The sequence below is a fragment of the Equus przewalskii genome, chromosome 19 (genome assembly GCF_037783145.1).
Source record: "Equus przewalskii isolate Varuska chromosome 19, EquPr2, whole genome shotgun sequence".
NCBI lineage: Eukaryota > Metazoa > Chordata > Mammalia > Perissodactyla > Equidae > Equus > Equus przewalskii.
This window is the reverse complement of record NC_091849.1, coordinates 17,307,284-17,332,088: the sequence shown is the minus strand read 5'-3', so window position 1 is coordinate 17,332,088 and position 24,805 is coordinate 17,307,284. Positions and strand designations below refer to the sequence as shown.

The following is a 24,805-nucleotide window of genomic DNA, read 5'->3' as shown; positions in this document are numbered from 1 at the left end:
CAACACAGCCACACCCATTCATTTAAGTGTTATCTACGGCAGCTTTCATGCCACAATGGCATAATGGAGTAGTTGCGACAAACTGTCACTGGAAAAGCTGAAACCATTTACTGTCTGGTCCTTTACAGAAGTTTGCTGATCTTGAACTCTACCGCAGGAGTGAAGCCAGCAAGGTGCTTACAGATTGTGAGCATATGGAAAGTCAGGACTAGAAGTCATTGGGAAGTCAAGCAGCAGGTATCAGGTTGACAAAAGAGAGGGACATTTAGAGAATAAAACTTTAGGAGTAGAGGACTCCTGAGACCACCTGGATCTCAGTGATTTAACTTTGGGGAGGTGACTGAGCAGTGGAGTAGAGGCTCAAGTTCATCAGAGTTCAAGCTGAGGAATTGTGAGTGATGTTGGATGACGTAACAGAGAAGAGGGTATCCCTGAAAAACAGCTTGCAGACAACCTACCAATATAAAGAACTTAGTCCACTTGACTAAATAAAGTCTGTCTAGATGGATTGATCCATGATCTAGCCTCATCCATGTTTACTGTTCATTCAGCTGAGACTCTCAGTTTATAAAAAGACTGAGAATGTTTGTATGCTAGTTTTTTCTCCTCTGTATACAATATTTTTAAAACTACTCACTTGTAATAGAATTTTATAGGGTGAACCAGCGTACTGTTAGAATGTACGCGCAGCTATTTGTACTTAGCATACATTTCTTCGTTATCCAGAGAGAATATTGGGTTTTTTAATCTACTTTTTAATATTATTTTTCCTTTTTACTATAGGTGTATGAAAATTATCCTGCTTATGATTTAACTGAAAGAAAAGAGTTCATAAAAACAACTGTTAAAGAGGTAAACATATCCACCTTTTCCAACTGATCATTTTGGACATATAAGACAAAAGAAATTATGTATATCAAATACTGCCTATTTTTCAAAATATTCATTCAGGTCACAAAATATCACATTTGATCCTCAAATTTACTCACAATAGATGGTGGAAGATATGTTCATCCCCATTTTAGAGCTTGAAAATAGTCTGAACTTTAGTGACAAAAGCTGACCTCAGATTAAGATGTGGGCTCACGGTGTGCACGGGTACTATCTCTGAGCAGCTCACACGACGACTTGAGCACTTAATCCTGTCCACCACTCAAAGGCAGGACAAGAGCCACAGTAGCTATAGTTTTATATCAATCCCACCTGATTTCCCAAGGTCACAGTAGTAAAATAGAGGTTAGAAAATGAAATAAGGTTTTGATTTATGTGTACTTAATATTGTATGTCGGGTATGGGAAAATGATGTTTCTCTTTCGTTACAGCTAATTTCTTGAGATGGAGGACAGAGACCGATGACTTGTTCTCATGGATTTAAAGATCTGATTTATACCATTATACCAGCAAAGAGAATGTATTTCCTTTTCTAAATCCTTGCAAGCATTGTGTTGGTAGAACTTCCTGCTGACCTTTTTATCTTGAGTGTTAGGTAAATTTGAGTTTGCAGTTTTAAATTGCATTTCTATGCAGTTTTCAGTTTAAAATTTTGCATGGCAGTAATTATTCCTTGCTTTTATAGTTGTATTTTGTACATTTTGGATTTCTTTATATAAGGTCATAGATTCTTGAACTGTTGTCGTTTTTAGTGCGCTTAATATTAGCTTGTTTAAGACATACTTTTAATCAAGTAGAACAGAAACTATTATAACTGGCATTTATACATGCAGAGAGTATTACAGTATTTAGTATATGAAATATTTTGAATACACATCTCTCAGTGTAAAAACTCAGTGGGAGTGTGTTCATCATATTAAAAATATACGAGCTTTAGCAGTCCAGATGACTAAATTGGAACTTTTCTCCTGCATGTGTATATATGTCAGATTGTCAGCATGACAAAAGTGACAGATATTATTTTTGTATTTTTAAAAACAAATTTGTTGTATATAAAGTTTTTTTATTTCTTTTGTGCAGATCAATTTTTAAACTCATAGAGGTAGGTATCTTTACAGTTAAAAACTATGAAATGTCAGTGTTCAGCCAGATGGTATGATGGAGCAGTGAAAGTCAGAATTCAGTGAAGAAAACGCTGAAGGAACTGATAGTTCTCTGCTTTGCCTTGAAAGTGTCATCAATTTGTAGTTTTAGTGTTAACTCTGCAAGTGTCTGTAGATACATTTTATATAGGGGCTAGACCAAAATCAACACATCAGAACTTCACCAATTTGAGAAAGAGTGAGATTAAGTATAAGCACATTTGGCTTATAGTGAACTGATTTTTATTAACTGCTTTTGCCCATATAAAATGCTGATATTTACAGGAAACCTGGCCATCTTTATAATTATGGTAAAAGTACCAGGTACAATGACCGAAGAAGATAACGTGTAGGCAATAGTGGATATCTTGACAAAGTATTTCTCAAAAGTGATAATAGACTTATTTTTAACATTAAAGAAATGTAATGTATTTGTGGAATCAGGGCTGTGGGGTTTTAAATTTTGTCCAATCAAGATTGTAGGTGATCAACATATGGATCCCTCCTGAAAAAGAATAATTTTGTCTTTTAAATTGACTGTCTTAATCAGTTATTAAATCTCTGAATTTTAAAATAAAACATGCTGCTTATGAGAGAATTAGGCCTTTAACAAACCAATTGAGTGTTTAAGATAAAAATATCTTTGCATCATAGAAATGATCTATGTTGACTATTAGGTATTTTCACAGGTTTGATTGTCTCTTGGTAAAGTTGCTAAGACATTGGAGAATGGTATAGTTAATACAAATGAATGGAATGAAAAACAGACTTAAGAATTGGCCTTTGATTTTAAATATTTAATTTGTTCTTATAAACCTTGTCAATAAAAATAATAAACCAGTGATCTTGTCTCTTACATTTGATATCTTATTATAGGTTTCTATGGCATTTCCCCCTCTGAGGATTTTGGAACAAGGATTTTTAACTAACTGAATTTAGCCCCACAGCCTCTACAATGTGGATAACTTTAGTGATAACTGACCACTTTTACTTTGAATAAATACACTACAAGGAAATTGCTAGGAAAATTTGAAGCGATCTCACAAAACTATCAAGTTGGTCAAGGCTAACAGTTGTTTATTTTATGACTATTTACTTGCAAAGGGATAAGTAGTAATGCTTGTGACCTAAAAAGTGTCAAGAAGGCTTGGAGGTGAGGGGAGTGAGTTGGTGTATGTAAAAGGCAGTGAAGATGTCCCTGTGCTATAAGAGTGTGTTCACTACAGTGCACAGTGTGTTTGAAAAACAAGGCTAGTTTTTATTAAGCAGTTTTACACAGCCAGCTCTTCACAATCTGCAGTTAAAATATTGTGTAGTCACTGCTACTCAATTACAGAATCTTCAGACAACAGTGAAAACATACTCAAAGTAACTCAAGAATAAAAGTACCGTGGTTCCTTAAAGAACAAAATGTCAAATGAAGTATGTCACTTGAGACAAGAAATGAGGTTTTTTTTTAAATACACATTTACCATACTTTAAAGTCGGTTTTTCTTTAGTTTGCTTGTAACACAGTACAAGTTTAAGTGCCCAGATACTAAAGTAATAATTTACTGCGAACCGTTTCAAACTTTAAATATTTTGCATTTATCACTTAACACATGCTATTCTTTAAACATTTGAATACATAACACTTTAAAGCAGAATACTTCCCAGTCAGTACCAATGAGTCTCATCAGGTAAGCTAACCTAACATTTCCCTGCATTAACTTTGAAACTAATAAACCGCTATTTGTTTTCTCTCACTTGGATCATACTTTGATGAGGAGGGAGTTGTATCTGAACTGTCTAAAGCTCACCGTACATTCTTTGCATAAAATACTATTTCTACTTATAAGCTGACATTTTAAATTTTAAAAATACCTAATATTTTGAAAAGTGGCTTTAAAGTCATTTTGAGTCCCTTTTTTAAATAGACCAATATAACTGAAAGAATTGTTCAAAGACTTTTTAAAACAAAAGCACTTAAGTTAGCCACCATATTTCTAAACTGTAAACTGAAGTTTCTTGGCAAGATAAGCATCCTGAAGACCCCGAAACCGATGGATTTTAAATGATGTATTTTTTTGTCGTGAGTGAAAAAAGGAAAAAGTATTTGCCGTGTTCTCAGGCTTTTAAGATACGGCTTATAAAAGGTGTAATATTTACCAGGATAGCTCACATTTTTCTGCAGTTTTCCAGTGGACCTGCCTATGGAATACTGAAAACGTAATTCTGTAGAAAATACTCCTACAGGTTGAATCAGTTAGTTATTTTTAAAAGAGGCAGTGCAGAGGCTTTATGTTATCTGACAAGATCTTTTTGCCAGTGGTTGCCAAAATTAAGGCTGTTTAAAGTGTGCTATCAGCTTAAACTTGGCTCTAAGAAAAATAGCCATATTTGTCTAAAGTATGAAGACCACACCACACTACCTCTACCCCATTCTCAATGACACAACACCTATGCTGTTTAAGGAATGGAAAATTTTGCTGTTTTGCCAATGAGTGCACAAATCTAAGCTTTTGTCACAAAAGATACCTGAATTTAAATTTCTTTTGAACACCCAATGGGAAGAAATATGTACAATATAAAATAGTCTAGAAACTTCATTTACCTTTGACTGAAGAGTTTGTGCAGTATCCAAAAAGGAAAATTTCTATCTAAATTTTAAGTAAAAGCTCAATATTGGAGCTATATAAAAACCGTAAGGCTCATTGGCAAAGATACTGATAAACTGTCATAGAAGAAAAATACATGGCTTAAATGTGGTTTTTTTAGTGATTCCTGCTTGACTGACTTGGATTCTCAACGTGTGAAAATAAATCAGCCAAACCAAATGTCAAATTTAAAGGGCCTCTCCAACCATGGAAGAATCATATCCAAGGTCTTAATTTAAGGTTATATTCTGCCTTATTCTGAAATCCAGAAGATTTAGCACTAGTCAGGCCTGTGGAAAATGCAATTAAATATAAGTGCTTATAAAAGGATTCTTGGATCTAGTGCTTTCAGAGTAGTGAAATGGGTTTACATTATCATACCACCTTACAAACATTTCTGTTTTGCTATCCAGAGAGGGTTTTTTTGATTTTATGAAAGTGAGGTTTAATGTGTTTCAAACTTCCCATTTGGGGTAGAGAAGAAAGCTGAGTCCAGACGAATTCTATTTAAAATGCTGCAATCTTGCTTGCTTCTCGAACGCCACTCAAATATGCACCTGTAACTGTCTGTGGAAAATGCCTGTTTGTTGCCTGTAAAAAAAAAAAATGCATAATTTGAGATCATGTATAAGGAATTCAGATAATAAGCAAAAGGTAATAAAAGCTTATACTTCCTCTGATCATCCTAAAATAAAGATTGATGTCACTCCTGTGCGCTCATATTCACAATCTACTCACCCATCATAGCACTTGAACTTTTCTGGTTATCTCACCATGCTTCACCAAATTCATTCATTCTACAATATATTCAGCACTCCTCTGAAGTACTGTGCGGCATTCATTAAGATATTATCTATATATGCCAGGTACTAGAATTAAGAAGAATGAATAAGGCACAGTCCCTCCCATCAGACAAGTCATCTAGCTACGAGAATCAGTGATAAATGAAACAAGCACAAAAGTGAATCACAATTCATCCACGGGTGGAGTTTTGCTAGACGGGTGGAACAAAAGGATAGAGGGCTGAGTTACTCAAAGGACAGCTTCGTTCAACAGGAAGAGAAAAGACAAATGGTGAGAACTGTCAATGGGAGAACCTCACTCAAGGAGGTGATAGTGGGAGAGCAAGAACCAAATCAGGACAGGAAAGTAAGGCTTGAGTCAGTGACTGTGAGGAGGTAACCAAGACAAGGTCTGGGACGTGGCTTTGGGGAAGAGTAGCTGCAGTGGAGTTGAGCAGGTCAAAGAAAATGGAGAAGGGTGAGAAGTTCCATGTGAACTAATTTAGGTTCTGTGTCATCTAAAGTGATGGCTGAGCTGGAAGGGAAAACATCCAGGTGTCACAGATTTCAATAAATGGGAGAATGATCAGGAGGTCAGCAGGAACACAATTATTAGAATGGCAGTGACAGAAACCTTACAGAAATGTGTTTTATAAGAAGGTGAAGTAACAACTATCAAAGCAGCAAAGGAAAGCAAAAACGGTTCTAGAGCTTGCTCATGGCCTTCCAGCACATCAGCCTACTACAGCCATCTCTTAGAACCGTTGACAGTTGCCTGCCATGTAGCCATCTGGCTCTGTTCCTACAAAGTTGGCTCATCAGAGGCCTAGGAATAAGCAAAGATAGGAGGTTTTAAAATGTTCTTTTGTCATCATTCAAAAATTATGAAGAGAAAAAACAAATACACTATTTTAGAAGAAAACTAGCAGATGGTGTAATCCCAAACTATAATACAGAAAGCACGAAAGAACACTGAGAATTCACTATAAGTTTGGGGGTGGGGTGGGATGGGGAGATGATAAAAGCAAGCAAACTCACTCCAAAGAATTCTTTCCAAATTTCAGCCATTGGAGGCATCAGGAACCATGGAGGTAGAGGCGTGGCACGGGTGAAAACTGAGGATTAATGATGGAAGAGCAATTTGGGCCCTCACCACGTTCCCCACTCCCACGGGCTACAAACCCCCAGGAGACTGAGGTAGAGGGCAGAGGTGAGGCGCCAAACAAAATGGTGAGTGGGTCAAGTCTTTATAACCAAGAGCAAGGCTTCCAGCTCCCAGAATCCCAGGAGCTGAGCATCCACCATGCAAACAAGAAAAACTACATGTTCCCAGAGAAAAGAGCTAAAGATAGATACTGATGTTTGGGGATCCAACCACCCATTGACAAGTTTGCTGGAACTTTCAACTGGCTTTTTAAAAAATTCCTCACTCAGGGGCCAGCCTGGTGGTGTAGTGGTTAAGTTTGCACATTCCACTTCACTGGCCCAGGGTTTGCTGGTTTGGAGACCTATGCACCACTTGTCAAGCCATACTGTGGCAGGCTTCCCACATATAAAATAGAAGAAGATGGGCACAGATGTTAGTTCAGGGCCAATCTTCCTCAGCAAAAAAAGGAGGATTGGCAGCAGATGTTAGCTCAGGGCTAATCTTCCTCAAAAAAAAAAAAAAAAGAAAAATACCTCACTCAAATCTAAGCGGACAGTCAAGGATTGGATACTTGGACATGTGGGAGGCAGAGGCTAAAGGAAACAAAACAGGAACTCTGAAGAGCCACACAAGGAACAAGTCATGGAGCAAGAAGAGGAAGCTACCAATAAAGGAAAATACTCTGAGAACAATAAGCACTCATTAAGTAAAAGAGCCAAAATTTTAAAAGTCAATTCAAGGATTGGAAGACAAAAAATCTTCTTACAACAAAAGTAGAATGAGCAATAGTAAAGAAAAGAAAATAAGATACAAATTCAAGAGTTCCAATATATATAGTAGAAAAAGAAATGGGAGAAAATGATCAAAAGTAAAAAAATCTCAGAATGAAGGACAAGAGCTTCTAGACTACAAGGAGTCAAAACAAAAGGCACAGAAGAGATCAGAAATCAAAACGGCAAAACATTTCTTAACAGAAGTAAACCGAGAAAGAAGAAAAGCCGCTCATTAGGATGGCTAACCAAAAATAACAAGAGTGGTGGATGCGGAGAAATGAGAACGCTTGCTCACTGCTGGTGGGAATGTACAATGGTTCAGCTGCTGTGGAAACCAGTGCAGTGGTTCCTCAAAACATCAAACATAGAATGAATATACGATGAAGCAATTCCACTTCTGGGTAGATACCCTAAAGAACCGAAAGGAGGTTCATGAAAGATATTTGTACACCCACGTTCATAGCAACATTATTCACAATAGCCAAAAAGGTGGAAGCAACTCAAGCGTCCATGACGATGAATGGATAAACAAATGTAATATATATACATATATTATTTAGTCTTAAAAAAGAGGATATTCTGACACATGCCACAACATAGATGAACCTTGAGGATATTATGCTAAGTGAAATAAGCCAGTCCCAAAAGGACAAATACTGCATGATTCCACTTAGATGAGTCCCTAAAACAAATCCATCGAGACAGGAGGTAAAGTGGTGGCTGCCAGGGACTGGTGGAGGGGAAATGAGGAGCTGTCTAATGGGTACAGAGTTTCAGTTTCGCAGGACAAAAAGTTCCAGAGATGGATAATGGTGACAGTCACACAACAATGTGATCGTATTTAATGCCACTGAACGGTACACTTAAAAACACTTAAGATGGCCCACCTAATGTTATGTGTAGTTTACTACAATTTTTAAAATAAATTAAAAAAGAAAGAAGAGGGATCTAGAAAATAAAACTTTGACTCTGGAAAGTGCTAAGGAGGAGTCCCAGGAGGACACTGTGCAGGAGCCCCGGAGTCACCCAGTGCAGACCGGAGCAAAGGGACGAGGATGCCAGGAAGCGGGGTTTCAAAAGACGGAGCGAACAAGCCAGCTCACTAGGATTCAACTGTGATTCAAAGACGACCAGAGGATGGGGAGGCTGGAGGAGAGGTACGAAAAGAATTAAGCTAATGATGGGGCCGGCCTGGTGGTGGAGCGGTTAAGTTCGCACATTCTGTTTCTCGGTGGCCTTGGGTTCGCCGGTTCGGAGCCCGGATGCGGACACAGCACCGCTTGGCAAAAGCCATGCTGTGGTAGGCGTCCCACATATAGAGTAGAGGAAGATGGGCATGGATGTTAGCTCAGGGCCAGTCTTCCTCAGCAAAAAGAGGAGGATTGGCAGTAGTTAGCTTAGGGCTAATCTTCCTCAAAAAAAAAAAAAAAGCTAATGAGAAAAGGGCCATTATGACAGTCAAGAAAACAGAAAACTGTCAGAAAGGAATCAATGAACACCTCCTTGGTTCAATGGTAAGCAACACTGACACAGCCACGTTCCATAAACACTGATACCAACTGAATTAAAAGAGTGAAATAACCATGTTGCCAAAAGACAATGGGCTAAATCTTCAGCCTGATAGGAAGTCAGCAGATAATGTATAACTTGTTAAATCAGAAGACAACAATATAAACATTTTAAAACATGAAGTAAATTCCAGAAGAAACAGCAGAGAGAGTTAAAAATGGCTGCTCTGGAGACAGCTCCTATGGCTTAGTGGTTAAAGTTTGGTGCTCTCACTGCTTCGGTGGCCCAGGTTCAATTCTCAGGCACAGACCTACACCACTCTGTTAGCGGCCATGCTGTGCTGGTGGCCCACATACCAAAAAAAATAGGGGAAGATTGGCATGGATGTTAGCTCAGGGCCAGTCTTCCTCAGCAAAAAAAAGTAAAGAAAAAGAAGAGAGGAAGATCAGGAACAGATGTTAGTTCAGGGCAAATCTTTCCCAGAAAAAAAAAAAAAAACAACAACAAAAACAAAAAACCTTGCTCTCTATATATGTAGACAAAAACATATCTTAAAACAATAGCTGCACTGGGAGTTTGAGAAGGATGTTGAGAGGGTATCTGCTGTTTATTGTCATAAGATTTTTCACAGTATTTGACTTTGCTTTTAAACTCTGGACATGGATTACTTTAATTAAAAGAGAAGAATCAAAATAAAAATAATTGGGTTCAGGATTCTGATACACACCTCACCAGCAAAGAAGACTGCTCCTTGTATTTCCTCAGCAATGATATCATAGGCCTCACCACTCCCACCTGTCTTCACAAAACTGTAGGCCATCTGGATCCAGGGGTCCGAGCTCCACCGAGTGACAAAATACTTCGTGGGATCTGGGACTTCCTGCGTCAAATAGAAGGAATCATAAAACAGGATCAAGAAGGGACTCAGACGTGATGCGACTCCAAGTGTAAACCTACAGTCCTCCCTCCCTCTAGAAAATGAGTTGATTCGGAAACAGCAGTTCTCAGGAGGCTCCTCCTACCTCCTTGCAGCTCCACCCAGGCCCGTTACTTAAATGTGCACCATCCTCTATCGCCTGCCCAAACTCTGCAACCTCCCCCGACGCACACCTCCTCGCTTCTCCACTTCATCCTGCGTCTCCTAGACACATTCCCCCGCCTACCACGGGCCATCGCCAAGGGCTAAGGGTGCTGACACCCCCTTTCCCACCGCCGGGCATGCGCTGCAGAGACGGAGGGAAAGGGGTCTCTGGGCCAGAGGAGGAGAGGGAAGTCTGGGGACCTCCCTAGACCTTCAGGATCATGACACACGCCTCACCAGCAAAAACATCGTTCCTTGTGTTTCTTTAGCTGCTTCTCCACGAAACAGCTATTATTACAAAGATATCTTTCATACTAAGTTTCAAATAATTTTGTAGGCTGGCCTCTGACAAGCACCACCATGAAAAATATTTCTATGGAAACTGTGTCTTAAAGTTCCAAAGAACTACTTTAGAAACAATTTTTGGACAAAAGCCCCAAGCTAGGGACTACTGTGAGATATAATCACATCATGCAAAATAAGCAACACCCCCGGGTGCCTTTCTCTAATTTATGTAAATTTTGAGTCATTTCACTTCTTTCTACTTCTGCTCCTTTATTTGAAAAAGATACATGCCACATCATTTATAAATCTCCAGAGATTGCAAGATTTAGTAAACTGACTAAATATAAAATATAAATTGACTAAATATAAAAATATAAAGTACCTTGGGCTCCTTGGAGAAAAGACAGAAAAGGGACTGGCTGCAGATGTGGGGTACGAGAAAATGCTGGACAATATCCCGTTAAAAGGGAAGTTGTCACCAAAGCCTGCTAGGGTTTGGGTAAATACAGAATCCATGGAAAATGCTGAGCCTTTTACATCCTTAGAAAAAAAGGGGTGTGCATGATGCGAGAAAAAAGGAAGACAACAGTGTGAAAGGAGGTATGGGGTATTGTGGGCTGCACTGTGTCCCCCTAAAATTCCTACGTTGAAGCTGTAACCTCCAGTACCTCATCATGTGACTGTATTCGACAGAGGACCGCTAAGTCAAAATGGGGTCGTTACGGTGGGCCTTAATCCAGCATGACTGGTTGCCTTATAAGAGGAGGAGATTAGGACACAGACACACACAGAGGGGTGACCATGAGAGGGCACAGCGAGAATGCAGCCATCTGTGAGCCAAGGAGAGAGACTTCAGTAGAAACCAAGCCTGCTGACATCTTGATCCGGGACTTCTAGGCTCAGAATTGTGAGAAAATAAATTTCCACTGTTGAAAGCACCCAGCCTGTGGTCTTTTGTCACGGCAGCTAGAGCTGACTAATCCGGGGGGAAAGTCGGATAATGGGAGAAAGAATAACATTGCCCACTGCCTTGGCTCCTTTCCTCGTCAGGAACGATGGGGGCTTCGGGATCCCAGCACTCTGGAGAGCACACTAAGTTAACAGCAAGCACGTCTTTCTCCTGTCAACGAGGTCTCTCTGACCTGCTCCTTGAACAGCTCCCGCAGGGTAGCCATGCACTGCTGCAAGACCTGCTTGTCGTCCAGGTTCCTAACGGACGCCACCGCCTCCCCAGCCACCACTGACATCAACACGCTGTGCTTCTTCTGGAGATGCGAAACGAAAAAGCAGTTTACACTTTTTGCTTTGGGTACAGAAGACTCCAAACGCACAGCTCCCAATGCATAAGGAGCTCATCCTCACAAGTTAAGTTTCATTATTTCCTACTGTCCCTTTTCCTCGTTTTCACCACCAGTCCATTTTCCTCACAAACACTCATTGTTCATCTATACATTTTATTGTTCCCTGCTGAAAAAACTCGGGAAGTGGTAAAAACATCCAATTGCGGGTGCCCTTGGCTTTTCCCTTATAAGAACTTGTTTGAGAACAAGTAGAACGAGGTTGAGAAGGCAAGTCTGTAGATAAGATAATGGAAAAAACCACCTCAAGTGGTAAAGAAAGTTTGCCCTTGGCTCCCAGGTGAAACCTTTTAAGATTAAGTTTCTTGGAAGGAGAGAAAGAAGGAAACAACTGTGACTGTGGCGTGACATCACCACTGCCAGAGCTTTCAAGTCCTGGGCATGCCCTCCCCTCTTCCTCCTCCTCCCACCAATCACACCTCCTGACACCAGGACCCCCCCACACCAGAGCTCCCTGGAGGACCCCTGGAGAGTACTTTTCAAGGACCACTCATGACTGTGTTGTCACCAGCTCTCCTTCAGAGGAATTCCTCTATCAGCCTGAAACAACGGTTTCCACAAGCGACTAATTCATTTCCCAGGGACCAATGTTAGTCCTTCAAGAAAATATGGCCGACACTGGGGCTCCGTGCCTCTAGGAAATGTCCCAGTCCAAGTATCCTCCCAGAGTATAAACATACACCCAGCATGTCCACGATGTCCATTAGATCCTGCGCTTGACACCTGAGTAATTACCAAACCAACTTCCGAATTGTAATGAGGGGATTAAAACCACATTTGACCCATCATTTTACCTGGGGATCCATGTCATAGAATACAGCAAAAAGCCCTCGCTTGCTGGCACTAGGAGGAACGTGACCAAAAAAGTCAGCCCCTTGAACTTTATTGTCCCAAAATCTGTAAGGAAATTGCAAGGCAATCTGGAAAGTGAGAAGAGAAAGATGGTTAAGAGTTTCTTGAACCAAAAGCACAGCAATCTCTAACAAGCAACCTATGGCTCTTAACTAAAACCGTGTTCGAAAATCAAACCAAAATCCCTTTGCATTCTCATACCTCCTCTGTTCTCTCTGAGCATCTGGGTTTTCATGCCCTTCAGTCTTGTTCGCTCACAGATAATGGTGGGGCCCAGTGACAACCTCTAGGCTATTCTGAAGATGCAAAGCATTCCCGAGACTTGGTCTTGAAGCTCATGTTTCTAAGACAAGTTCTTACTATTCATAGGTCTGCCAGGATCTACTCCAACCCTAGCAGACTCTGCTAAAGGAGATTTTAAAAGCAGAAGTAAAACACTTTCCTCAGAGGGGCCATTTAGTGGAGGGTAGACATGAAAGGCAGAAAAAAAAAAAAAAAGAATTCCTCATTTATATGCCAAATTCAAATTTTGAATAACAAGATTCCTCTCCTAAAGTCAAAACTCACAGACCTCAGCCAGCTCTCCTCCTTTGGTCTTGATAATATCCTTTTGTATTCTTCATGAACAATTATTCCAATGAAAAGGAAATCTTTGAATTTTATTCGGGATGAAAAATTACCCACTACTTCCCAATGTCAGAAGTTAAGAAACTCCTGTCATCTGAGATGAATCTCTTTACTTCTGAGGCTTAAATAACTCATTCACCTTTTCAATGATGCCTGCGCCTAAGCTGTTGATAGCCTTCATCTTCTTGTCTGACAACGGTGGATTAAACTGGATGGCCCCTTTCTGCAGTAAGGCCAGTGGTACAGTGACTAATACCTGTGGGAAATAATTAACAGTTAACACACAAATAGCAACTGAACCTAACACTACAACTACTCAGTGGAGTCATTTCTAGGAAAACAACACCTAAAGAACACTCTTCTCTATTGCCAGGCATGAGACTGCCAACATCCCATGTTGCTATACTGGGAGGAACGAAGGCTGCCATGTACAATTGTACAGACTGTCCACTGCATGCGGCTGCCTGGCTGAGTGGAAGGGACATCCAATGGAGGAATATGAATAAAGGTCTTGATGGTTAATACTAACCCTGGGTAAGGACAGTCAACAGAACCCCATCCTGAAAAGCAGTGCTATGAGAGGAAACGGCCCTAAACAGAGCCGGGAGAAGTAGATTTGCGTGTCATTCCTGACACTTCCTAATGCGTGGCTAATACCCGCCACTCTTCTCTGCCAAACATCTATAAAAAGAAGGGAATATTTGCCCCTCAAAGGATTGTGGTAACGCCTAAACTAAAACACTTACAATATACATAAATATGCTTCATAAAGGGTAAACATTAGAGATTATTATAATCATGAAAAGCCACATGAAATTTTTTTTCGAGGAAGTAGTTTATCGCAGTCGCAAATGGCTTACAGAATCATTTAGGAGGGCAAAAGATGCAGGTGCTAGGCTGAGCCTTCAAGAATCTCTCTCAAAGTCACGCCACACAACCAGGCCATCAAAGAGAGCTGCTGTCTTTCCATATAATCAAGAAATTTCTGGCTCCAGAACTATGTTGCCATTGCCACAATCAGGAGCCATGAGCACCAGAGCCATGTCACATATAGAACACCCTGCACCAGCAAAACAGCCGCCTGGTGCCCGGACTCCCTTGTAGTTCCTGAGTGACCCTGGCAGCTCTACTCCCCGGTGCAGAGGAACCCAACACCACGACCACTGTGCTTGTCAGCAGAGGCAGCAGAAGTGAGGCAAAGCCACACCACACCTTCCAAGTCTCATGAAGCGCATCTGACTGGCTGGACCTAATTCATATTTAGAACCTCAGCTGCAAAGGAGTCTGGGAAGTGTGTGTGTTTTCCATCATCTGCAGTACAGGATAACACACTACGATGAGAGTGGCATGGAGACGAACACCAAGCCCCGTATCTATCCTAGCCTTCATCACAGATTTAGTAGATTTGGATTAAACCTCAATTCCAGGACCATAGGAAGTTCCGAGTTCTTCCTGTGATTTTGTTACTATTTTCTGCCACCTGAAAATTCCATAGAGTATAAAACATGTTCTCTATCTTCGATCTGGTTATAGATAACAGCCACCATGCAACCCCCCCAACAAAAAAAGAGGAGCAACTACTCTCTTGGATACATAAGAACTGCAAGGAAATAAGACCTAGATATTTTAATGACAAAAAAGCTTTCAAAAGCACATGAACTTAGGCAAACAAGTAGGCAAAAGACATAAACATACCCTGGGAAGGAACTACAGCTAGATCTCAGCGGAGGCAGCCTGGAGTGAATTACAGTGTGTCAAATGTTTATCAGCATATCACGTTGGGTTGGAAATCTTTCACTTATAGGCTGGGGAAACTTCCAATTCAGACAGTGTGATGTGTCCTGACTAGCATAAAAACAAAAATACCTGCTTTACACATTTCAGAGCAGGTTGGGAAACAGCCTGAAGCTACGCCCTAGGATCTCTGGAGAGCCAGAAGACAAAGAAAGCAGAGCACACGGCCTGTCCAGGGTCAGGCAAGGAAGGTCAGCAGGGTAAGGGGGACTAGTGCTGTCCTGGACGCCAAGAGGAAGGGTCACAGAATAACAGGGTTGGAGCCACCAGCTAACTTGAAGTTTTAAAAAGGTGTATTTAAAAAGAAGTTACCACTAGGAAGAACTTTAGACAGGAACCTGATTCTCATCTCAGGACTCACGGACAAGGACACTGTGGCCCAGGGGGCCTCCACTCTGGCCGCATGTTGGGATCACTTGGGAAGCTTTACAAACAGGCCCAGCCCCATTCAGGGACAATCTCTGCAGGGTGGGGCTCTGCAACCTTTCTTGTTAAGCACCTCCCAGGTGATTCGCACACGCAGCCCCGTTGAGAACCTCGTCAACCCCTACAGCTAGTCCAAAGGCTACACTATCACTACTAACTATTCAGCTAGTTAATGGCAGGATTAACAGGAGAACCCATGCCCCTGGACTCACACACTACAGCACATCCATCTCTGTATGAATATCAAGGACTGTGAAATATTTGAACAAGTGATAGTTCGTCAATTCCACATTTTGGTAATCACCTCAGACATACCTGAACTTAAACTTAGGATGTTTATTATCTCCCTCCAACCCAAGTAAGCACCTTTGTTGTCCAACAATATAGAAATCCCAGTATGACTTCACATATTACATGACAGCACCTTTCACTGTCCACTTATTTAAGCTGTTTACCAAAAACTCAAATGATAGGAAAGTACTCCTGCCAGTTTCAAAATGAAAATATGGAGCTTTCTCTATTTGAAAAATTGTTTCATGGTAAAACAAACAAACAAACAACACCAACTTGGAAAGCAGTGAATTAAACAAAGTAAAGTAGGTTCTTATCTGAACTTTCTCTATTTATCTGAACTAAGCAAAATAAGTTTTTTAAATGCAGGACTCCTCAGAGCCTTTAATATGCTCATATTTAACCCTAAAAGCCGACAGTAGTACACAATACTTTTCAAACTTATCTGGCCAAAGAATTTCTTTTCTTGTTCAACTCTCAGGACTAACATGCCATAGAACCCATTTTGAGAAACTCTATTCAGAATTCCATCTGCCATGAACCTATATAGTGTTAGATTAATTAAACCAGATTTGCACATACATACACAATGAAGCAGAGACAGACAACTCTTCAGAGGTCAAAGGCAAACTGCTTGGTGGAAAAAACTGTCTTCCTTCCCCTCAGGCACTCGGCTGCAGCTAGTAAAATTCTAGGCCTTACCTTCTGGGCTGCACATCCTGTCCCATCGGTGGTGGTAACTTGCACTTCATCTCCAGAATAATCAATACTCTGTACCTGCTCCAGAAAAAGAATGATGACAAACATAATGAGGGAGAGAACCATATGATCCAGAAGCCTTTCCAATTCTCCTGTGATGTGCATTTCCCTCCCCACGGCTATGGGGAATCATTTCCCAGCATTCAGAGCTCTCAACAACAGTTACAGCTTACTTCAGGGAACTACCACAGCCATTAATAGTTATCCACACTATGTCAGAAAATGGAAAACCTTTATAATACAGTGTAAAAGGAAATATGCATATAAACAAATACCTCTATGATTCTAACGAGGTACAATACAAATGCATAGGGACAAAGAGTGAAGGGAAAATTTAAAAGTGAAAATAATTGCATTGGGTCAGGGAGGTTGTAAGCAACTTGAACGCTATATTATTAAGAAAAATACTTTTGAGCCACTGCTGTTTCCAAACAGCAGCAGGCACCTAACTGACATGGACAATGCTGCTGCCCACTGGCTACCATGTACCACAAAAGTCCCTGCAGACACGGCTGGACATCAAAGTAAGCGCCTGTCTCCTGTGTAACCCACATGCCCCCAACTTCACATCCTTCACAAACAAGGCCCACCCAGAGCCCCCCACAGCTGTCCACACTCACTGGAGACTTGAGCCGAATGTCTAGTCCTTCGGCCAGCTTTTCAATGATGACAGAGTAGCCTGGAGTTAGGAGAGTGTGGTCACCAGCAAACTGGGCAAAGAATTCATTGTGGTCCCAGGAGCGAGCTGACACCTGGGACACAACAGGAGAGGACGGGAACAGAAGAGGTCATGTAAATCCTTCAGCCTGCGCCTCAGGGACAATAAAGGAGCTCAAGGGGAAAAAAGCCATCCAAGGCAGGAGGGCAGGGCTGCCTAGGCACAGGACAAAATATGAAGGACAGAGGGGACAAACAGACAACCCGGTGGATACCACTGTCAGGAGCAAGAAATCTCTCGATAACACACAGGAAAGCTTATTTTAGAACAAAAGGTAGATATGATTTGGACATGGGCACCATTCCTTAATAAAAATAAATATTGTATTATATATCAACTTGGAAAGGAGAATTCTACGGGAGTAAAATTGCACTTGATCAATTCCACATAGAAACATGCCAACTATTTGTCTTCAACATGGAATCTCTCTAGAGGCTGAAATGCAGCATGATTTTGGAAAACATTGTTATTCCAACTGCAGTGAAGAACTGAATGGAAAGGGAGGGGTCCTGCAGAGGACAATTCACTCAGGAATCATCCGTGGAGCCTCTATGCACAATAGACAATATCTGAGTATCAAGACCACAGTTGGTTAAATGAGTCGGGCAAGTTTAAATTTATTTTAGCAAGACAAACAGACCATAACTGCAAGGACACTCTATTTTGGTTTCTTGAGAGCAGTGTTTTCAGACCACGGTTCCACAGAAATGCCTCAAGAGCCTCTGTGGGGCCAAGGAAGCAGTGAAGGCACAGGGCTGCTGGTCCCTCCCTGATTCAGCCCAACCAGCCCTCTCCCTGTATTGGGTTTTACATGTTGAGCTTCTTCACAGGCAGTATTGGAAGAAACCTTTCTCTTGGTTTTTTTTTTTTTTTTTGGCTTGAGGAAGACTGTCCCTGAGCTAACATCTGTGCCAATTTTCCTCTATTTTATGTGGGACTCCACCACAGCACAGCTTGATGAGCGGCATTGTAGGTCCGCACCTGGAATCCGAACCAGCAAAGGCCAGGCCGCCAAGCAGAGTGTGAGGACTTAACCACTACGCCACTGGGCCAGCCTCTCTCTTGCTTTTTTTTAAAAGAAATATTCAAAACCACTTTGGGGTAATAAGCTCTAAAGTGGTGGTTTTCAAACTTGTAAGCAGTACTACCACTGTTTCCTGTTTATCCAAACCAGCCCAAGGTTCAATATTTAAATATATAAAATACACGTACATACACCAAAAACAAGCATTTTTGAAGCACGCGTTTCACAAAACCCAGTCACACCTGATGGAGGTTGCTGCCACAGGCGTATTCCAGGTTACTGAGATGGAACTGGAGCACCTGTTCTTCCAGGTCACTGAACTGGATACCGGACTCCTTAATAAAAGCTTTGTAGATCTCCTCTATCTTTTCTGTAAGGGAATGGATCAAAGCAGGAAAAAAACATTATTCTCTACTTCCTCACCCTTTGCTTTCAACCTCCTGCACCCCACAAAACCCCAAACTTCCAAAGTCCTCTCCCAAGTAAACGGGAGGAAAAGGCTATCTTGATAAGGTTGGTTTCTCTCAGGAATTAAACGCCTATCCTAACTGGAGAAAAAAGTATGTAGGTTCTATATCTTAACCATGTTTCACATCTGCTTAGTTGAGAAACTGTTTCTTCTTTTGCTCAAGACATAGAAGTACCCCCTGCACATATAAAGACACACACACACACAGAGGGCTCCCATGCCCCTTCTGGTCCCACTGTCCTCAGCTTAAAGTCACGTGCTTAAAGCATCTCACCTCAACTAAGACATCTATAGTAGACTGACGACTGGCAGTATCATCCCTCAACAAGAATATTCCTCTATGGACTTTCGTCACATCAGCCCTCTGCCTCAATACCTTTAATTACTGGTTCTCCACTGCCTATGCAATAAGTTCCAAAACCCACAGCCAGACAACACGAGCACATTTTTAGCCTTCCCAAAGATAGCAACTACTACCTGCCCACTTACAGGCTCCGCTGTGCTGCCGCTCAATCTTTTTCTGGTAAATTCCAACCCTGTAAGGTCTGCTACTACCACTCACCTCACCGGACTGCCCTTCCCCACCCAATCCCATCCATCCTGTACAGCCCAGCATCACCTGCAAGCTTCGGGAATCACACCTTTGTTATCGATCCCAGCACATATCTATCCCATGCGGCTGGAACTTTCAATTACAGATACACAAGCCCTGTGATATCATTCCAACTGTCATCCTAGATTCCTTTATTTGGAGTGTGGAGGGGAGGCTCAAGTCTCACAAATTATAAGCATCTTAGCACAGATTACTTCTTCATATCTCCCCAGTGATGACAACCATCCAACACATAGGTTGCGGACTCAAAGCTTCTATAAAGTATTGTGCACCTGCTTGACTCAAAACAGAACTGAACATCAGTTAACTTCTTTTGGACAACTCAAGGTTCTCACTAAAATTTTCAATGCTTACACTAGATTGTAATAGGGGGACATCCACAGCACCTCTGGATTTGAGCCTAGCTTCTGCCCCTACACCAGTGGGCCTGTCTGCCACTTTCAGTACTTTTCTGTAGCAGTGCCATTCCTGCCTCCTGCTATGCGGTTTCTATTTTCCTTTAGGTTTTGTAGAGGTTTGGAAAGAACCAAGATTGCTGGAATAGTACATAAAATTAAGTACAAACAGACTGAGAGAAGACATAATGTGATTTTTATGTAAATAATATTTAAAAGCTTTAGTACATATGCTTTGCAAAATTAACTCTAGCCTCTTAGTATTTATGTTTTGTTTTTTTCAGCTAAGTGCTAATAAGATAGATCTTAGTCAGATACTGCCAGGCAGGCTATAACTATAACCTTATATAGAGATGTGTGCACTACTATTAAAACTTTAAAAAAAATATATTAAAAAGATGAAACAACTACTTACACAGTAGTGTTGCTGATCTTCCCTTAATAACATTTCTTAAGTAAGGCCAAGACAAAGCAGTATTATTAACTTTTTTATCGGTGACCCCAAAAGAAGTGTAATGAAAAACCCCATCCAGTGACTACTACACATGTGCAAAACACTAACCAAATTCTGAGAACATCCTGCAAGTCAGCCTATCAACTGTCTTCAATTCCAGAAAATTCAACAGCTCACCACCTGGTCTGGACACTCCCACATTTGATTAAATATCCCTGCTGACCCCAGTAAATCTCTGACAATGGTCTGTAACGGTTCATCTGTCAACACTTACTAAGAGCGATTAGAATGTGAGTCAGTCTCAGAGGTGGCGGGTGGAGGTAGCTGAGGGACGGATAAAAAGAAGAGACAGTCCCCGCTACTGAGAAGCGTACTCCAAACAGAGATGGAGTATACACTAGGATGGAGAATTGAGAACTCTTGCAAAGAAATGTACAGTTGAAGAAAATCAGCATCTTGCAAATTGAGTTCATATAATCACACTTTAAGAAACTCCGACAGGGCTCCAAGAACTTCAAGTGAATACACTCAGGTCATAAAATTGTAGGGTAAATAAATAAATATCAATTTAAAAGTAAATCTATCTAAGGGTAAAATCTATCACACTAAAGCTGGCACCATCATGGAAATGAGTCATTAGAGACAGTCAAGTTTTCTAAAGGGTTGTGGTTAATATTATCCATTGAGCACCAAAGCCTACAGATTTTGCATTAAAATTCTTAAATTATAATACATATTCTTGCATTCTTAAACAAAACATACTGAAAAAATCTTAACCTAAAAGGAAAAGAGAAGAAATCCTGGCATACAGAACCCTTTATCTAGGAAAAGACATTATGGGGTGACAATTCACATAGGGTTTACCACGTTTCCTTAAAAGTAAGTTCCTCCAGGAAATGGAAAATTAAACATGTAAATAATTTTTTTAAACACCAGCTATTGTGTAAAGTAAGATTTGTGTGTGTGCGTGCACACACGAGCACGTAAGGGTCCCTGAGGAAGCTCTGCTCTCCTCTGAGGAACGGTCTGGAGAACTCATCAGTCCAAAAGGAATGCTCATCAGGACTGACTGCACACGTCCAACCTTGCGGATGCGTGATGCTACTGCTCATCAAGCTTAGGTTAGAACGAGACTCAGATGGAACAATCAGAACACCATTCTCCCCATACCTCCTAAAGGGACATCTTGGAGCTGAGTCTTATCCTTCCTCCACTCAGAGACAACATCCAAGAGAGCATTAAAATGAAAATCCATGCGCTTGTCAAGAGTGGGGTCAGTTATTCTTCCACCTTCCTGAATTAAGTCACATCTTTCTCCAAATTTATGCATGCTGATGCCAAGCTTCAAAATAATAAGAATAAGAAGGTGAAAATTTTCCCTGGAAAGAATATTTACAGGTTCTAAGCTGAAATTAGACAGAGCTCTCAGGGAGAAAATGGTCTAGTACCTCTCAAAAACAAAGCTAAATATGTTTAATGGGGAATGGCAGCAAATTAAGGCAGTGAAAAAAACAGCACGAAACCTATGAGACCTTATGAGAACGTGAGGGTGACAGCAAGAGCTTCTGTGCCATGCACTCCATAGCTTTCCAGCCAACATTTATTAGTGCTTCAGATGCAATAGCTGTGCACTGCCTCTGTTTGCGCTGACATTCTGTCTCCTCTACGGACTCTCAGGTAAATGAGCACACGAACACACACTCACTCACAGGATAAGTTGGAACTGAATTTGCTGTCAACAAATATTTCAGAAAAAACCTTGGGCTTACCAGGTCTTCAAAGAAACTACGTACTGCCAAATAAAAGGATGTCCAGTTAAATTTTACTCTCAGATAACCAACAAATAATTTTTTTTAGCATAAGTATATCCCAAATTTTGCATGGAAACTAGCCTAATATTTGGGATATACTTATACTAAAAAATTACTTGTTCATCTGAAAGTCAAATTTCACTGGGCATTCTATATTTTATTTGCTTAATCTGGCAACCCTAAAACTCTGAGCCAATCAAGTGGGCTGCAAATAGCACACAAAGATAATTAAAGAGCTGAGAAAAAGAAAAAAAATACTTTAAGTCCTCTAGTTCCACCTTCTCAGAAAAGAACAACTGTAATTGTTTTTATTTACTTTTCAAAGGGGATGAGTCGGCAAAAAAAAAAAACATTTGGGGTTGTTATATACTATCTAGAAGCATATTAATACTACACACAGCAAACTGAGACCATTTTTTCTTTTCTTTCTCTACAATACAAATCTTAAAGAAACCCACTTGTTCACACATTAGCGCTACTGGGTTGTTAATACAGCCATTGACAATCTGGGCTCCTCTTCCCACCGTGACACCTTTAAAAGATTTATCATCCCATACGCGGCCTCCAATTCTGTCTTTGGCTTCCAGGACAGTCACCTAAAAAGAAAGACAATGAGGGAAGCTAAATAGGATGGAATAGTCATATCAAACGCAGGACTATAAATGCAGAATGACACAGTTAAATAAGTTCCCTATTTGGTTAACGTATTACATTACAAGAGGAACAATTTTAAAGAGGGCGGTGTGAACAGAAGCCACAGTAGATGTTAAAACAAACAATCCAGATTCTAGCAAGGAGTGAGTGTCTGCTGAAGAAATCCCTCAAACTATTCCCTCTCCAATCCCATAATAAGATTTGATGAACCAGCACATGAAATGCACTTTGAAAGCTCTTACTAAAAAGTATCCCATAAATTAAAAAGCACTATGAAAACTAGGTTGGAGAGGTGATTTTGTCTTATGAAATATCTGTGTATGTAGCAAAATCCGTTTAGCATGGCAAATAGGCCTTAACTTCCCTAAGACATAACTATTATTTTTAAAACATCATATGCCATTCTATCTGAGGAGGACCTCACTGGCTTGGTCTAAGCAGATTGGTCCCACACCCAGGCTATCTCATCTCCTCCAAACTGCTAATGCTGGTGACACAAGGAGCTGCTCTCAGGTGAAAAGCCTATGACTCAAGTGCAGCACCTCCCTGGGCTGCAGTAACTGAAAATGTAAGTCCTGTTCAGTACAAGGCCAGTCATTTCATCTCTGGACCCGAAAAAACACCCCTTCAAAGTGCTCAAGAAGGGTGCCCAGTTAGCCATCTCTCAGGTTACTCGGAGGAATCTATTCCCCAACCATGAGAGGGATGGGTGGTCTCAGAGGCGTCTCCCTCATCACCTGGTGAGAGAAGGAGGATAGTAAAAAGCATCCCCTGAATATTCTTCCTTAGACCTAAATTCCTCATTTTCTCCAACTACGAAGGCTACAACTGCTGGTTCTCCCCTTCCCACTCTCTTTCTCTGACTTCAGATTAACATAGAGTCCTTCATTTCTAGTTTCCTTTTAGTGAAAGAGGAACGCTGAACATTAAAGACAGCCCCCCAGACTTTGGATATTAATAACTTCTCCTGTAATATAATCTGTAGGATTGCCAAGTGAAAAAACAAAACAAGAAACCTTGGGCCCTAATAGCTAACACTGAAATAAATAAGCGATCAATTAAAACACCTCATAGTTAACACTACTAAAAAACATTTCAAAATGGAAACACACTTCCTATAAGTCTCACTCAGATTCCTCTGTTTGGTCAGCAATATAGTATAATTCAAGACTTAGGTCTTCCATCCAAACAAAAGGAAAGCCTCTCCTAAGCATTGCTATTGAAAACTTTTCTCATCTCTGAAACTTTGAGCAGAGAAGATATTGTGAAAAAAGAAGCCATCATTTCTTTTAGATAGGAAGAGTGAAGAGACCAATTCAATTCTAGCAAATTAATTTTCACGTTTGGTTTAACTGAAAACCAAAATCTTTGCAAAGTAAGTTTTTAAAAAGGAGAAACGTGTCAGACCTTAGGAAGTCACAGAAATCTAGGGGATGGCTAATTGAATGAATCTAATGGAATTGAGATACTGAATTGGACAAACGGTTTTCTGTAATAGTCTCTGTTTTGCCTAATTTTGAACAACTGGAATAAGGCAACATACTGGATAGAAAGAAAAAATATTCCATCTTGGGGAGGCAGGCTACCTTAAATACATACTGTACTTTAAAAGTCACGTAATTCTGTCTCAACCAATGGATTAACTAATTCAGTCTGCTTCCAAAAGCAAAGATTTTTGTTTCTCAGACTAAGTATTCAAAGGGTGCCTTTGATTTGCGTAAAAAAATTTAAAAGAGTATTTCAGAAACTTTTATACAAGAAACAGCGAATTTCCCAGCTGCTATCTGTTGTCCCAAACTATTGCAGAAACGGATTTTTCCCAATGACCCCTTTATTATGTCACTAACAACCTGTCCAGAATTTCTGCTTTAACCATCTTAGAACCTCTTCTGATTTGCTCATTCAAGTCTAAAACCCTCTCCAAAGCTGTGGGAATTTCTATTTCCCTCCACCTTTCTTTTATCAAACCAACTTCAAATTTTGTATCTTTTCTAGGATCGATTGTAAAGATATGAAGACATACGGTATTTAGCATTCTTTGCTAAAATCAGGAACTGGTTTCTAAGTCTTAGAAAATCTGGACCAAAGGAGCAGTTAACCATCTGTTTCTGCCTCCATGTGCCAAAAATCTTACCTTAATTCCAAAGTTATGCAGTTGCCTAGCAGCTGCTAATCCTGCTGGACCAGCCCCGACAATTATGACTGATTTCTTTAAAAAAAAAAAAGAAGAGAAAAGGGAACAAAAATCTAATTAGAGAAATGAAAACAATGTACTGGTTTAGTTGTTCTGGAAGGTACTAACTGCCAGGCAATG

General features: G+C 40.5%; 2 protein-coding genes across 4 annotated transcripts in view; one reads left to right on the top strand and one right to left on the bottom strand.

The window, feature by feature from the left end:
- Positions 1-2,875, top strand: part of DEK (DEK proto-oncogene) — a 30,382-nt gene extending 27,507 nt beyond the window's left edge. Inside the window, exons 10-11 of the mRNA XM_070584132.1 lie at positions 784-852; positions 1,323-2,875. Coding sequence (XP_070440233.1) covers positions 784-852; positions 1,323-1,334 — 81 coding nt within the window. The 3' untranslated portion in view covers positions 1,335-2,875. The remainder of the gene's footprint in view (positions 1-783; positions 853-1,322) is intronic.
- Positions 2,876-3,270: 395 nt separating this feature from the next.
- Positions 3,271-24,805, bottom strand: part of KDM1B (lysine demethylase 1B) — a 47,642-nt gene continuing 26,107 nt past the window's right edge. For all 3 annotated transcript variants that reach the window (XM_070584128.1, XM_070584129.1, XM_070584130.1), the window contains 11 exons: positions 24,626-24,700; positions 22,296-22,433; positions 21,197-21,368; positions 18,338-18,465; positions 16,974-17,105; positions 16,297-16,371; positions 13,223-13,339; positions 12,399-12,524; positions 11,389-11,511; positions 9,608-9,760; positions 3,271-5,260 (listed from right to left, as the gene is read on the bottom strand). In XM_070584128.1, the coding sequence (XP_070440229.1) occupies positions 5,177-5,260; positions 9,608-9,760; positions 11,389-11,511; positions 12,399-12,524; positions 13,223-13,339; positions 16,297-16,371; positions 16,974-17,105; positions 18,338-18,465; positions 21,197-21,368; positions 22,296-22,433; positions 24,626-24,700 (1,323 nt within the window). In that variant the 3' untranslated portion in view covers positions 3,271-5,176. The remainder of the gene's footprint in view (positions 5,261-9,607; positions 9,761-11,388; positions 11,512-12,398; positions 12,525-13,222; positions 13,340-16,296; positions 16,372-16,973; positions 17,106-18,337; positions 18,466-21,196; positions 21,369-22,295; positions 22,434-24,625; positions 24,701-24,805) is intronic.